The sequence below is a fragment of the Hyaena hyaena genome, unplaced genomic scaffold (assembly GCF_003009895.1).
Source record: "Hyaena hyaena isolate Hyena2069 unplaced genomic scaffold, ASM300989v1 scaffold_44, whole genome shotgun sequence".
In the NCBI taxonomy this organism is placed as follows: domain Eukaryota; kingdom Metazoa; phylum Chordata; class Mammalia; order Carnivora; family Hyaenidae; genus Hyaena; species Hyaena hyaena.
Window position 1 is genome coordinate 4,507,426 of NW_024080676.1, and position 15,715 is coordinate 4,523,140.

Sequence of the window (15,715 nt, forward strand, 5' to 3'; positions counted from 1 at the left end):
TGTCTGTCTAGTGAGAAATCAACAGAGGCTATAGCAGTAGATTCTAACAATCAGTCGAAGTCCCCACTGGAGAAGTTTATGGTCAAACTGTGCACCCATCATCAGAAGCAGTTCATTCGTGTTCTGAACGATCTGTACACTGAATCTCAGCCAGGCACCGAGGACGTGCGACCTGATTCAGGAGCAATGGACGCATCCACTTGCAGTGCAGGCTGTGCCCAGCTAGGCACCAAACATAAGGAAAAGGATGCTGTGTGTCTCAATATGAAGTCTCCTACTTCTGTAGATTTGTTCATAGACTCATCGGGCTCTCACAGCCCTCTACGCTTGACAGAACAGGCCCTGAAGGAGTCCCCTCCCGAGACAGAGTCTGTAGATGGAAGAGAGAATGCCTTGAATATTATCCAGAAAGATTCCTCTGAGCTACCAACCACTAAACCTAATTCTGGTAGTTCAGTGGATAGTTCCACTCTGGGATACCTCACTGCATCGAATTCTTCCTCATTAAACTTCCACCACATCTCTAAAAGCTTGGAGGGGCAAACCACTGGACAGGAGCAAGACACAAATGTGAAAATACACGAGGATGGTAAAGACCATATGCAGAGCTCAGCTTTAGTAGAAAGTCTAATTACAGTAAAAGGGGCACCTGAGAATAGTGAGGAGAGCAACAGCTGTCTTATTTCTCAAAGAAATTCATTCAAAGCTTTATCAGAAGAGGCTTGGGACTCAGGGTTTACGGGGAACTCACCTAGAACTGCTGACAAAGAGAACGCTTTACTGTGTAGCTCAAAGACACCTTTGCGCCAAGAGTTAGAGTCCAGTGAACAAGATTCAAGGCCAAAGCAGGAGAACCATCTTCACTCACTAGGAAGAAATAAGGTGAGTTATCATTTACATCCCAGTGATAAGGGCCAGTTTGATCATTCCAAAGATGGTTGGTTAGCCCCCAGCCCGATGCCCTCTGTACACAAACCATCTAACGGACATTCGCGAACCAAGATGATATCAACCTCCATTAAGACAGCTCGGAAAAGTAAAAGGGCATCAGGGTTGAGGATAAACGATTATGATAACCAATGTGATGTCGTTTATATCAGTCAGCCAATAACAGAATGCCACTTTGAGAATCAAAGATCAATATTATCTTCTCGGAAAACAGCCAGAAAGAGTACTCGAGGATACTTTTTCAATGGTGATTGCTGTGAGCTGCCAACTGTTCGCACACTGGCCAGAAATTTACATGCCCAAGAGAAAGCAAGCTGCTCAACACTGGAGCCAGAGGCAGTGGTCACTCCCAAGGAGACCCTTACACTTCCAGCCCCTGGACCCACCATGGATGTGCAGCATCCCAGAGAGGATGACCACGAAGAACCTAGTAAAGAAATAACCTCCCTCAAGGAAGGAAACAGAGATGCTTCCTCTGAAAAGGAATCTCAAGAGCCTGAGGTTTACCCCATGACAAATAAACCAAATCTGAGCAGCTCTCCTAGGTCACAGGAAATGACAGCCTCCAGCCTGGCATTGTCTCTCCCTGTTCACCTTCCTGAAGAGGACACACCAGAAAGCAGCTCCATGGTCTCAATTCCTATGGCAAGTGGGATGGCTTCCCCTGAACGAGACCAGCAACCAGTCGAACTGCTAGAAATCAAGGAGGGGACTGTCCCCCAAGACTGTCACCTGGTTTCCTCTCTTGAGAGCATTTCTGAGGGAGGCAGTGAAGATGTTGTTTCTAGGCTTCATTCTTCTCCTGAAACAGTCAGTAGAGAGGAAGGTCCTCCATGCTCAGAAAGTCAGAGTCCCCCAGTGAGCTTGGAGCCTCCTCTGAGCCTGGGAAACACTGAAGACAACCAAAGCATCAGTCCTGAGGCTGAGACTGAAGACACTCAGGAGCTAGATACTGACCCACTCATGAAGGAAAGCAGCACTTTGACTAATGAAAACCCCAATGAAATTGAGGAAAGTGAGACAGCAGGTGGTACAGGAAAATTAGAGGGACAGAGTAGTGATGCAAAACATTTTTCAGAAGAAGATATGTGTGATCAAAACATTGACTCACCCGAAGAGAATTTGGACAAGAAGAAAAAAGGTAAAAAACTCCCTGAGGCCTCTGACAGGTGCCTAAGAAGTCAGCTTTCAGATCCTTCCTTTGCTGATAGGTGTCTAAGAAGTCAAAGTTCAGATTCCTCCTCTGCTATTCCTGAGATCAAGGTTTCCAAAAATCCTGGTATGAAACGTTCTAAAAAAGAAGGGTGCCCTGGTGAGACACCACCCGAGGGCCTTCTGGCTGACAGCTTCCATGCAAAAGCTCTGGAGGACACTGAAAACCCAGATGTTGATGAAAACCCCCCTGAGAAAGATGTGGAGCAGGAGGGCAAAGAAGGTGGGGTCATCACCAGGCAGACTTTTAAAAACATGCTGGTAAAAGAAGTCAAAGAGGAAGAAGGAGGTATTTTCCCCAGCAGTGATCCCATAACCACAGTAGGCCAGCCCCTGCCTGGAGAAAGACTGGAAATCTATGTTCAGTCTAAGTTAGGTGAGAAAATTGCTCATGCTCCCTCAGAAAGTGTTCCTTGTACTTCCCCAGAACAATCAAAAGAGAAGCCGGAACCAATTCCTGTACACGATACAGAGGAGGTTGTGAATGAGGTTGGTGGTGCAAATACCCAGCATAAAGGTGACGAGAGTCGTGCACCGTCCAGTGCACTTGGCTTGTCAAGTAGTGGAAGTGGTGACACAGCCGGTCCCCCACAGTGGGCCCCGAGGCTTACAAGACTGACCTCTTCAACCTACAATCTAAGACATGCTCATTCTCTGGACTCCTCGGATACTGCAAAAGTGACTTCAGAAAAAGAAGCAGCACAGGGAAACCCAAAGCCAAAGGAAAATGGGGCTTCAGAGAATGGAGATCCCTTAGACGAGGATGGTGTGGACACGATGGTGGATGACCAGCCGAAGTTTGTGGAATGGTGTGCAGAGGAAGAGAACCAAGAGCTCATTGCCAACTTCAATGCCCAGTACATGAGAGTCCAGAAAGGCTGGATCCAGCTGGAGAAGGAAGCCCAGCCAACGCCAAGATCAAGGAGTAAGTCAGATAAACTGAAGGAGATTTGGAAAAGCAAAAAAAGGTCGAGGAAATGTAGGGGCTCGTTGGAGGTTCAAAAGTTTTCTCCTGTTCAGATGCTGTTTATGACAAACTTTAAATTATCCAATGTTTGCAAATGGTTCTTAGAGACAACTGAAACCCGGTCTCTGGTGATCGTGAAGAAGCTCAATACTCGTCTTCCGGGAGACATCCCCCCTGTCAAGCATCCTCTTCAGAAGTACTCTCCTTCCAGCCTGTACCCCAGCTCACTACAGGCCGAGCGCTTGAAAAAACACCTGAAGAAATTTCCTGGAGCTACTCCTGCCAGGAACAATTGGAAAACACAGAAGCTCTGGGCTAAATTTCGAGAGAATCCTGACCAAGTGGAGCCAGAGGACGGCAGTGATGTCAGCCTTAGTCCCAATTCTGAAGACAGCGTAGAGGAAGTCAAGGAAGCTAGAAATAGCCATCCTCCCACAAACTCCCCTACCCCAGCCAGTACTCGGATCCTCAGAAAATACTCCAATATTCGAGGAAAGCTCAGAGCCCAGCAATGTTTGATCAAGAACGAGAAAATGGAGAGCCCATGTGGACAGGCTGTGGAGAGTAAACCAAGTTGTAAGAGTGTATGCATCAACCCTCTGATGTCCCCCAAGCTTGCCCTGCAAGTGGATGCAGATGGGTTTCCCATTAAGCCCAAGAGCACTGATGGAATGAAGGGAAGGAAAGGGAAGCAGATATCTGAAATCTTGCCGAAAGCAGAAGTGCAGAATAAACGCAAGAGGACAGAAGGTGGCAGCGCTCAGGACAGGAAGGACAAGGGACCTGCAGTGAAAGCCAGCAAAGAAAAGCATAGTGATGGATCCACCAAAACCCCTGCTGCCAAGAAGCCAGCTGCAAGGGACAGAATCGTCCAACTACCCAAAAAGACATCCTTGAAAGAGAATAAAGTGAAGATCCCCAAAAAGTCCCCTGGGAAGAACTGCCCTCCCTCTAGGAGGGAAAAAGAAAATACAAACAAAAGACCCACCCAGCCAGCCACCTCGGAGACAGTTATGAAACCTGCAAAGCATAAGGGGGCAGGTGAATCCTCTTCAAGGCCACAGAAAGCCACCAGCAGGAAGCAGAGCAGTGGAAAGGCTCGGGCCAGACCCTTGACGAAAACCCCAGAGAGCAGTGTGGCCCAGAGAAAGCGAAAGCTGAAGGCAAAGCTGGACTCTTCCCACGGCAAACGGAGACGGCTGGATGCAAAGTGACCGCAAGGCTGGTAGCCCAGAGTTAAACTGTCCTACAGAAGTAACTCTTCATTTTGCATTAACTAAACCTGCTTTTATAAGCTTATCCAGCCTTTCAAATCTGCAGTTAATGGAGAACACCACAATTTAAGATGTCAAAAAATGCATCTCAGATGGAGAAGGGAACTTGCAGAGTCTTTCTCTGAGGCTGAGTAAGGGAAGTTATATATTATATTCTGGTTGTTCCTTGGGTTTTAAACTTGGAACCAAGCAGTTTTAGTTTTTAAAAGTACAGTGCCTTATTTATCCTTTTTGTTTTTAAATTTACAAAAGCTAAAAAGCTGATCTATGTGATTAAAGGCTTGTATTTTATACTTGATGCACAAGCACTTGTACTGTAGCCGAGAAGACCACCATCATGCACATAAAAGTAGCTTTTCAGCAGCCACCCTGTGGTGTCTGTACCTGAACAGACACTCCTCTTTGCAAACCCTAGCAGTGAACTTCCCTCTCTGTCTTGTTTGTTTGTTTAAATGATATTCGAAAGCTAAACCAAATCACTTTTATGGTATGTAGAGAAGGCAGAGGGAATTTATTATTATAAAAGATGAATATTTCTGTTACCCTTTTTAAAAAAATCCTGTTCATTATTGGTCACTCCTCTCACTTTTGATCCTTTGTCATTTGAGAAGATATATTCTAAACTATATGCCCATGGGACAGAAGATGTGTCACATGGTGTTAATATTGGGTTATGACCTCTAAAAATTGTTTAGATCCCCCAGGTGATTCGCATTACTGATTCTTGCCATCATTTTAACTTTTGGCCTTGCAAGCTTGCTAGCGCTCTAACGAGGTTGTCATCCAACTTTGGGGGGAAAAAATGTAGGATTTTTTTTTCATCTTGTAACTGTAACTTGACAATTAGCCTAAGAGTGACTGTTCTAATATTCTTTCTTACCCTGAATACTTCCATATTCAAAGAAAGCCAGGTTGTTATTTCTAGTAATAGAAAAGTTTAAGAGTTTGTGCATGTGCATTTGCCTGTGGCTGTTAGCCACAGGTGTCTCCCAGCCCCAGTTGTGCAGTAAAATTCTTTGTTGCCACGCAGTGTGCTGGGGCGTTCACGAGCTGGTAAATTAGCACAGGCCGGATGGTTTAAATATGGCCCAGGGTCTCTGTGAGAGAGTTTGGCAAGAGACTCAGAAAGGTCTAAACAGCAGAGTTATGTAAAGGTCAGAGCAAGTTTGCTGTTGGAGGAAGCAGCCCCGTCTCAGTGGGCCCGCCCCGCCCCTCCCACATGGAGCTGACGTCCAGTTGGTGCGTTCCCATGTGAATGTACGTGTTTAGAGCAGGTGTTAGCATTCTAGTTGGTTAGCACCATACTGGTAGGTAATGCTTGTAGTGTTACTCCTGCCTCTGTCATGTCAGGCTCTGTTCCATGGCTCAGAATTGAGAGCTGCGGGGTCTGTAACTAATGTTGTTTGCCTTTCCTGAGTGACGCCTAAGGTGGTTGCATTGGCTTTACCTTGATGCCTATAATGTTACTCCATTATAACACCGTGTGAATTCCACATTTCCACTGCGCCACTCCACAAAAAACGCTTGGTTGTTCAAGCTTCAACCAGCTTCTCTAACATGCTCCGTCACAGAAGTAGGCTTGTGTGGACAGGTGCCACTCTGTCCGTTTTACTCAAGGTTTTCCATTTAGATTGTTCAGATCTGTTTAGTCCATTCAGATCTGGATGGACTTTTTTCATGTATAGTTCAGCCAAATCACGATAAAACAGGCCTTCTACCCATTCTGTGAAAAGTTTGCTCTATATAATGAAAACTTCTGATGACTGGATAGGACTGGAGAAAAGCATGTGATTCATGGGAAATTGAAAATTGCATTGAATTTCATAGATAAGGAAGCTTACTATCTTCAATGAAGCCTTGACTTTTTTTTTTCCCCTCCAGTGTCTCCTCTATCCCATGAGTCTCTTTTTTCTTTTTAATATCTTTGACTTTGGCCATTCAAGAGCTACCTATATTAATGAAACTGCTGAGTGTGTATGTTGGCAGCCCTTTCTCAGCATTAAGTTGCACAGAAGCATTAGTATGTTTTGAGTAGGTTTGGTTAATCTTTTAAAAGTGGTTTTAAAGTTTAAAAAAATATTTTCATATAGTCGTCACTGGATACTGTTTTTGTGGTGACTTAACCAGCTGAGGTCTGCCGATGTTCGCTGCACATAGACTGCCTTGTAGCGGGGCTCAGATTAATTTAGGGAGAGGTGTGGGGCAGTGTAAGTGGGTGGGACTCCTCCAGTTTCGGGTTTATAATTCATTCCATTACTTTTCTAAGTGCTTTTTCATTTTAAAAAGCTTACTTCAAAATAATGGCTTTTTCTCCCATCTTAGGCAGCCTTTGAGAAAAGGTATGCATGTGTATGCATTTTTTTATACCCTGCAGTGGATCATCTTTAAAATCAACTTACACTTTATAGTAGTAGCTGCATTTAAATAGCCTGGGATTCTACGTAATTAGAACACTTAAAAGTTTAGAATTATTTTTATATTTGTTGAATCTCATTTTTGCTGATTCAGTTAATTTTGCTAATAAGAAAAAGGAAACAAACAAACTTGAGGGCTGGCTCTGGAACGCCCTTTTACACTTAGAGCCAATGCTGGCAAACCTGTCTCCTAGACACCTCCGAGCCAGACTTGGAATTAACTCAAGTACCCCCTTGTTTTCCCTGTCTCGCAAAGACCTCCCTTTTAAAGCCATCTTCAGAGTATGGCTTGCCACCCACCAGATGCAGAGGCAATCTGTCCGACATTCCAGATTCCAAATTAAGAAAAAAGGAAATTCTGCTCCTGGGCCTATACTCAGTGAAGTGACTGTCCCAGTGTTGGAGCTGAAGTTGATGACCAGAGAACACTGGTATTACCTCTGAACTTCTGGGAGAGCTGCAGGATGCCTGGGAAGCAAGGACTGAAGCTCTACCATGGCTCCCCAGGGCTGGGCCCTCTTCAGGTGACCCATTTTCTGTCCCCTGTTTTCTAGCCCCTCAGCTTCCCTGGGCTTGGGAGGACAGCATGGAGACTGCTCCCCAGTCAGGGTCCAGAGCCTCCCTCACAGCACTCCCTCAGACACACAGCAGTCTTGCAGCACAGCAGGAAGGCAACGAACATTTATTCTGCTCTTAAGGCTTCCTGCATTGGAATGTCTGTCACTAGTGTGTTTGTATCTGCAATTGCTAGTCCCTTAGGCTGGTTCTGTTGCATCTGTATTTCAGTAAAGATTTCTACACAAGCCTTATCTAAAAACAATAACCTTGGGCTGTGGGTTTCATCCTTGCACTAGTATGGCTAGGAGGGGCGCAGGTCATCGACTCTTCACAGGTGTGCTGCTTCTGAGGGGCTCCTCTGTGCATCACACGCTGTTCAGATAGGACATCGGTGAAACACACCACTTCAAGACAGTTGTTCTGAGCCGAGGTTTGATCTCTTTCCTGCCTTGTGGTGGATTCGTGGTGAGAGCTGAGGCTGTCACTCTACTCTGTGGGCAGCCTTCCTGCTGATTGAAGGACCTAAGAGCTAAGTAGGAAAGGACAGCACGCTACATGATGCAGTTTGGACATGGTGTAAGTACCACCATCAGCAAGGCTGGTGGCTTGTCATAGCACCAGGCGCTGTATTGGAATCTCCCAGGGTGCCAGGCCAGGGAGCCACACCCATTCCTGTTGGTTTTCTGTCAGCCCATACAGGCTGTCTTTTGGCTTACAGAGGATCAAGGGTCTGCAGGATATGGGCTGGTCACTCTTTTGTAAATAAAAGTTTATTGGAACCTAGCCATGCCCATTTGTTTGTGTATTTTCCTCGGCTGCTTTCCAGCAGAGCATCGTATCTACAACAGAGACCAAGGGCCTGCAAAGCCTAAAAGATTTACGTCTGGACCTTTCAGAAAAAGTTTGTTGACCCTCCTTCCTTAAGAAAATAATCCTTCCTCAGTAACAAATTTTGCCTGATTTATCTCCTCCTTTTTCCTCCCCACCTCCCTGTCCTCTTCTTTTCTTCTCTTCCCCCCTTATCTTCCCTCAGTTTTGTTCTTCCTTTTACACTTCTTTATTTCTTCTTGCTACAGAAGAGACACGGTATATTGCTCTAGCACACTGACGGCCACCTGCCGACTCGTGAGCTGCTACAGCCTCACACCTCCCTTCTTAGAACTGCCTGTCACTGCAGCCAGTGCGAGGCCACCTTTAGCCTCGAAAGTCAGACCCCGTGAGCAAGCAGGGCTTCAGAGTTCTAAGTGTGGCCTGGGCTCTCATTTCACTGGGTCTTTATTGTAGACCTGACTCCAGCCTCACTTCTTGTTTGTCCCTAAGGTAAGCCAAGATGTGGTTTTTCTCAAAATTAGTTGAAAATACTTTGGTTGGATGCTCCATTTTCTGACCCTCACATTTAGGTACAGAAAAAGCCTTTTCACAGAAGGCAAAACAAAGTCCAGTCACTAACCCAAAGTATTTATTATATAATATTTTGGGCCAGCTTCTAGGAAAATAAAAACATGTCAGCACTAATATTGTTTTAGTCATATACTCTCCTTTCAAAATAATTCTATTAAAGGCAAGCCAGCAAATGAAAAATAGGGGCTTTGAATGTGCTTTTAGGCAAGAATAGAAAATTAGGGCATATTACAACCTGAGTGTGACTGAGAAGTTGTGGATTCTATCTTTGGGTTGAATCCAGTCAGCTTCCAAACTGTTGGTCTTCCCTGTCCCCCAGAACTCAAAGATAAGCTTCCATACTGGGAGTTTTTTCCAAGGAAAGTTGTATGTCATGCCAGTGAAAAAATTTAAGTCAATGGCCACAGAACAGTGACTATTTCAATTATTTTGAAACAGATAGTTATCAGTTTGACTTCTCAGCCATTAATTGTTGTCTTCTCACTGCTTGATATGCACTGAAATCCTGGAAATTTTCTTGTAGATCACATTGGCAAGGCAGTCCTCACACACACACACCCCCACCCCCCGGCAGTAAGTATTCTTCCCCGGGCTTGCTCCCAAATTCTTTTTCAGGGAAAAAATGAAAATAAAAGATTATTGTATTTAAAACAAGCAGAATTATGGAAAGCCTTTTGAGGCAACGTTCAGTTCATTCCATGAAATGTCAGAACAGACTGCTTGTTCCTAGTGGACAGATTGGAAGACTTGAAGGTCTGACCTCTTTCCCTTAGAGATAATAAGTCACACTCAGGCAGAAACACAGAGCTCTCTGATGGCACTTCTGACGTAGGCATTTGCCGTGTCATGCTGGGCACCCGGAGAAGCGCCCAGGGCACTTCTGCAGAGGGTATGCTTGCTCATGCATGCTCTTGGGATTGAGCCAAAGCTGATCAGTTCCTTCCATTACCTCCTGTCTGTCTAATCTTTCTTTTCCCAGAGCCCCGGTGCTGTTTGCTCGGTGCTTAGGAGACACCCGTAGCTTCATAGCTTCGTGTTTCAGGGCGGGTGTGGTGTAGTTAGGCCCACCTGGCAAGTACTGTGATGCTCAGAGGCTTTCTCAGAGGCCTGAGACCACCCCACCCAATGCAAGGTGGTCAGTAGGCAAAGGACGTGAAGGTACAGACTGCCCAGACACAGGTGCTCGTGGTTTTATAGTATGCCAGAGGTTGGGGGAATGCATTTTACCTTTTATTTTTTAAAGGATTATATTAAAAAAAAAAGAACAGAGACCAGATGTAGCAGACACAGCCTAAAATATAAAATATTCACCACCTGGCTCTTTACAAAAAGGCTTACTGCCCCCTTGCAGTATGTCATTCAGGATCAGTTATGAGGACAGCTGGGCACAAGCAGTTTTCTCATGTAAGCTAGCACTGCACCATGTCCTTCCTTTTCACCTGTTCGTCTCGGCACACAGCTGCTGTTGCACATTATTTCCGAGCAGTGCCTGTGCACTAAAGAAGAAAATATTCCCCTTCATTGATTGAATATTTGTTGAATCGGGATCTGATCTGCTAGGATAAGTAGTTAAAACTAGAAGTGTGAAGTCTTCTACGTTTTCCTCTGTGGCAGTGCTCCCCACAAAGACTTGGTAATGAACCTGAAGCCCAGAACAGCGCCTCCCCTGGCTGGCACAGGCATGCCTCTTTCACCCTCTAGAGCCCTCCTCCTCCTTTGTCTGGTACAGTATGTTTGCCAGCTCACTCCCCAAGTTCTGGTCACTGCTTGTGAACCTGAACGCTGGCCTGAGCCTGTCTGAACTCGAGTCCAGCCCGCTCACTCCCCAACCTCATGAACACCAGCATGTTGATGGCCCCTTGTTGGCACACCAGCAGCTGTAGCCTGAAGTTCCGGGCTCTCTGGCCTGGCTCACCTCATCCTGAGGAGCCGTCCTTGGACCCTCCCCTCTTCCCTCTTCTGCTTGTGCCATCCAGCCCCCTTCTAGGAGGGCTCTTCTCCGGGACAGTCCCACACCTCCCGAGCACGTCACTGAGCACAAACGTGTCATACTAGACGCATCTTTCTCTTCTTCGTAACTCTTAATTTACCTTCTAGAATTTAGCCACTGAGTCCAAATACTCTTCCATTTATCAGCTTTTCCAACCCACTTGTTTTCTATAATCTGCACCTCCTGCTGGCTTGCAGCTGAAGCTATAGTGTTTAGGAGGTAGTTGGTGGGAAAGACGCCATACAAACGAGATTTGCATAATCTTGTATGTTTATACCACAGGTAGGGATTTGTTTTAGAGCTACTGTATCTTAAGGGAATTAGTTTCACCAGTGTTCTGGGAGACTATGTGTTCCTGACTATGATTTCAAATACACAATATAATACACAGTTATATACACCACTGTGGAATTTATTTCACTGTGTAAATAGTGATATATTCCTGTTCAAATGCTTCTATAGAAAGTATTTATTTTAACAAAAAATTAACTGTCGAAAGGGCTTTCCAAAAAGTGTTCTTTCTAGCCACCCATCCTCCCCAGTTACCTTGCTCATCCGTCAAACCCCCAAACACAGTGAAGGCAGAAGGGTGCCGCCTCGGAACCCTCACTCTGTTTGGGCAGATGCGGTGTGGGTTGGGAATCTGAGCGCTTCCCCCCACTGTCCTCCCATCGTCCCAGAACAAAGTGAGTCTCGCACAATTGGCGTGGCTGTGCCAGCCGTGGCATCGGGGCTTGCCCCAGGCAGCCCACTTTGTGCATACACAACTGATACCTTCCAAATGTCCTCTCAACACCCTGTGCAGGGAAATGAGCCTTAGTCGTAACCCCAAGGAACTCCAAACCCATACCTGTGGGAATATGGAGAAACCACTGGTTGCCTCAAGAAAGCATTAAGATATATTTTTAGTCTTTCTCATGTTTGTGAAAGACACACCTATTCTCATTCATTAACCACGGGAGATAAGCATGTTTCCTTGCGCACCTTGACAGTACTCTTGAGCGCCTCAGCGCTCCTCCTCCTCCTCCTCCTCACCGTCCTCCTTCCCCCTCCCCCTCCCCCTTTTCCCTCTCAGCAAGCATCTGTGCAGATGTGGGCCAGCCCCACCTGTAATCCATGGTTACAGGATGAGACCATCTGCTCTAAGATGTGTGCAGCTTTACCTCTCAGGAGTCTTGGTCTGCAATTCAGAGCACCCCTAGATTTAACGGAACTGATGCTTTATGATCGTGTTCCTCTTCTCTGTGCCCCATTCCTGGGCACCTCTGTGTGAGCCGTGACTCTCATTCTCCACAGCTGGCTGGACTGAGAACCTCGGCTCCAAGACCGCAGGGAGCTTGGGACCGGACACACGGTGGGTGGGGGTGGGGGGAGGTCAGCATCCACTTGAACCATGATTTGCATATTTTCTTACGGCCTCCCTTTGTCTTTTCTAACAAACGAGGAGGACACTTGAATAGCAATGCTGGAGAATGTTTTTTCTAAGATACTATTTGTAAGCAAATCTGATTTTAAGGTGAAATGTGAATGGGTAACTAGGTGCCAGGGAATTTAGCACTGAACTAGACCGTCAAAACTTTTTTAACCTTTGCAGGAGGAAATAAATTTTGCTCTCATCTAATGTTCACAAGAAGTAATGTTGTAAATAGTTTTTTAAAAATATTTATTACATGTGCTGTATACAGATTCATGTTCTGAGTGATGTTGGTTTGCATTGTAGTATTGTAGAAGACTATATTTTGAGCAGTGGACTTCCTTTCATAACACAGTTCACACATGGAGAAAGAACAAAAACCAGCAGGTTGAGAGCTGTTTGGGGCATTTGATCTGTAACGCTACATCCAATCCAAGCTTTAATTGCCCCCTCTTCTCATCTGGTTATGTTATATATTATATATATATATACATATGTATGATAAACTGGTCAGTTCCCAGATCTGCAGAGCAGATTTCCAGGTGTTCTTTCTGATGTGTTGCCCATAAGCAATAAGACCCTAGGTAATAACATTTATTCTGGGCTCTGCGTTGGCCCTTGTCTCAGAGGATAGGGTGGGGGTAGAACAGCTCTTGCTAAGACCTCTTGCCTTTGCCGGAGAGGTGGCTGTACTTGAATTTTTGCTTCTGTTTGTCTGCACGCTTCTTCATGTCCTACAACTCTAGCAATGGATGAGAAATCTGCCAGCACCAGACACATCAAAAATTGGGCATAGAGATTGAAAACTAATCCATTTTCCATGGATTTATGGGGCTTCCAGAATCTAGTTGAGGCCAAGCTCATTTGGCTGTAAACAGAAGAACTTTTTATGTTACACAATTAAATTGACAGTAAAAGCCCTTTGAGTCTATCTGCCGAACCTTCAAAAGCTCAGCCCATTTCCTGTGATCCTCCTCTGTGCCTGGGTTTGAAATGTCTGGGGTTAAACATTTAGATCCTTTAGATCGGAGCACGGAAGGCAGTCCCTCCTCCACGTCTCCCAGCGTGTCCAGTTCAACAGGTTTCTAAGCTGTTTAGCAGCCTCTCCTTGTGACCGTCCTAAACTTTATGAAAAATACCCCACACCCGAATAACCATTAATAGAATAATGTAGTTTTTTAGGCTTTTGGAATATGTCTTCTCTTTTATATTTATGACGGTGTTTGGAATTTTTCACTAGTGTTTTTTTAGATTGAAGTGGGTGCGTTAGGATAAAACTTTCCACTGCTGAGCGTGAAAGCAAGCAAGAGGAAAGAAACTGACCTATATTGTGTCATTGGGAAGGTGGCTACTGTGGTGGGAGGGCGGGGAGGGGGCGTCGTAGATTATGTGCGAGTAAAATAGAACTCTGGCCTGAGGCTCCCCGAGTGTTATTACCTTGTAATAAATAATCCCCTTATTAGCCTCACTTAATCTCAATAGAAGCCTGCTGTTTACCCTCAGGGAACAAGTAGTTTTCAAAATTGAGCTCCTCCAAGGTCATTGGCCAGTGCCTGTGTACGGGCAATGGTCGTCTTTGTGAACTCATGGCATTATTTTCTCATATGCATTATGGTAGTAAGAAATCCAACCCCAACCTGTATGAAAAGCACAGCCCAGGGTCCTACTTTAGGCTAGAGTTCATGCCTTTCAGGGGCCAGGGGGCCAGAGGAGGCCCATGCAATTTAACTGAAGCTCAGGTGCCGTGTTGGGTTTTTATTCTTTTTAGGCCACGACCCTTCCGAATGAGATTGGGGCAGGGGCTGCTGATCCGGCTATGGATCCAGGGAGCTCTAAGATGAATCTCTACAGTTCCTTTAAGGTCTTTCTGGTTCCTCCCCATGTTGTCATTGCCGAGGTCAATCTCGTAGTTGTTCAGATGTGCTCCTTTTTGCTGTCTTGTGAGTCTTAGCCAGTGATCCAGATGCCCAAGGAGAGAGTCTCTGGACTCTCAGTACCAAGTGTGTGCTCCTAACCTGTGTGCAGGTGGTCTTTCCAAAAGCAGTGAATTGAGAAATTCTGCAAGTGTTAATCTGGATGATAGATGTTTATCTCTTGGGCCTGGATTTCCACTGTGTTAGTATAGGAAAATACTGTGTCTTTAATGGATGAAAATTCAATGTATGCTGTGAATTTGTTGGTTTGAAACATTGAAAAATTTTCATTAGACAATGTTTACATACCTCACCTGAAGAACCTTTGAGAGTGTATATATGAAATTTAAAAATATATTAAGTTGCTTTAAAACAATATGTATAGCTATAAAAGTTGGAGTTATTTTAACTTTGAATATGTACCAAGTCTCTTAAATATTGAAATCTTGTGGACTTTTTGTGCTTCTGTGTTTTACTTTCCTATTAGGCCATGTAGGAAACTGTGTTCTTGTTATTGGTAAAGGGGCCCTCACTGAAATCCAAGCTTGGAAGGATTTCCTTTGTTGTTTCAGATTTTCTTGTTTGGTTTTGAGGGATGGGGTGTGGAGCTAGAAGGTGTGTGGGAGGGATTTCTCTAACATTGACATCTATTCCATGAGCTTTTTCTAGGCGCTTATTTTATTGCAGCGTATTAAACTTCTTTGATATTAAAGCGTGTTTGTGTAGTTACTGCACAGGGAACCGAATGCACTGAAGCCCAGTATTCAACTTACAGCCAATGCAAAGTTGAAAAGTTGCCAGAAGTATACTTCTAACACTTTTGCCTCAACCACGGTGTTGGGACGTAGGGAACGTTGTCTGGTAGATCTGGGGCCATTTTGTGAGGTAGGCCTAACTTCAGGTAAAAGAAAACACAGTGGATTAATCCTTGGAATTCCCGTGACGGAGTTGGAAAGGTGCCAGTGTTTCACCTGAGGAGCTGTAAACCAGGTAAGCCACTGTTAAATAATATACACTGCTGCTGGGGGTGAGGGAGCTGCCCCAGCTGTCTGTAGCCCGTGTTGGGGAATGGCAGAACGTTGGCAGGAAAGCCTTAGGTTTACTGGCCTCATGACCTGTTTCACTATATTCTTTCAGTTCTGCTCCAAAGGGGTCTATGTAAGGGTCCAGTGGGCCAGTGATTGCTGTGGAGTCAGCCCCGGTTTCCTGAATACATTACATGACAGTGGCCATTGACGTGCAAAACTATATCCAGTGAAAATAACCCTGCAGCTGATAGTTGAGCTACCTCTCTTCATTTGAATTTGGAGAATTTATCTTGTTCCAGATTAGGACTTTTCACTGTTAAAATAGACTTTCTCCCACATTCATCCCATGGGAGGATAACTAGAATATGGTCTGAGAGGTGCAGACTGGCTTGGGGTGAGGGGACATCTCTCAAATTAACCCTGAGAACGCCGAGCATAGAGCTGATAGACATGCCTTAGCCCAGTCTCGGGAAAACTGGGCAACCCTAGCTGGAAGCCTGGTCATTCTTTCCGTTGCTTCCACTCCCCAGCCAAGCCCTGCTGTGTTCATTCCTTGGCCAGGGATTTCCTTTTAACTGTTGGAGTCACTACTAACT

General features: G+C 45.2%; 1 protein-coding gene across 5 annotated transcripts in view; it reads left to right on the plus strand.

Moving 5' to 3' along the window:
* The window catches only part of LCOR (ligand dependent nuclear receptor corepressor), a 141,506-nt gene extending 126,732 nt beyond the window's left edge, over positions 1–14,774 (plus strand). For all 5 annotated transcript variants that reach the window (XM_039230241.1, XM_039230245.1, XM_039230242.1 and 2 more), the window contains one exon: positions 12–14,774. In XM_039230241.1, the coding sequence (XP_039086172.1) occupies positions 12–4,341 (4,330 nt within the window). In that variant the 3' untranslated portion in view covers positions 4,342–14,774. The remainder of the gene's footprint in view (positions 1–11) is intronic.
* The last annotated feature ends 941 nt before the right edge of the window (positions 14,775–15,715 follow it).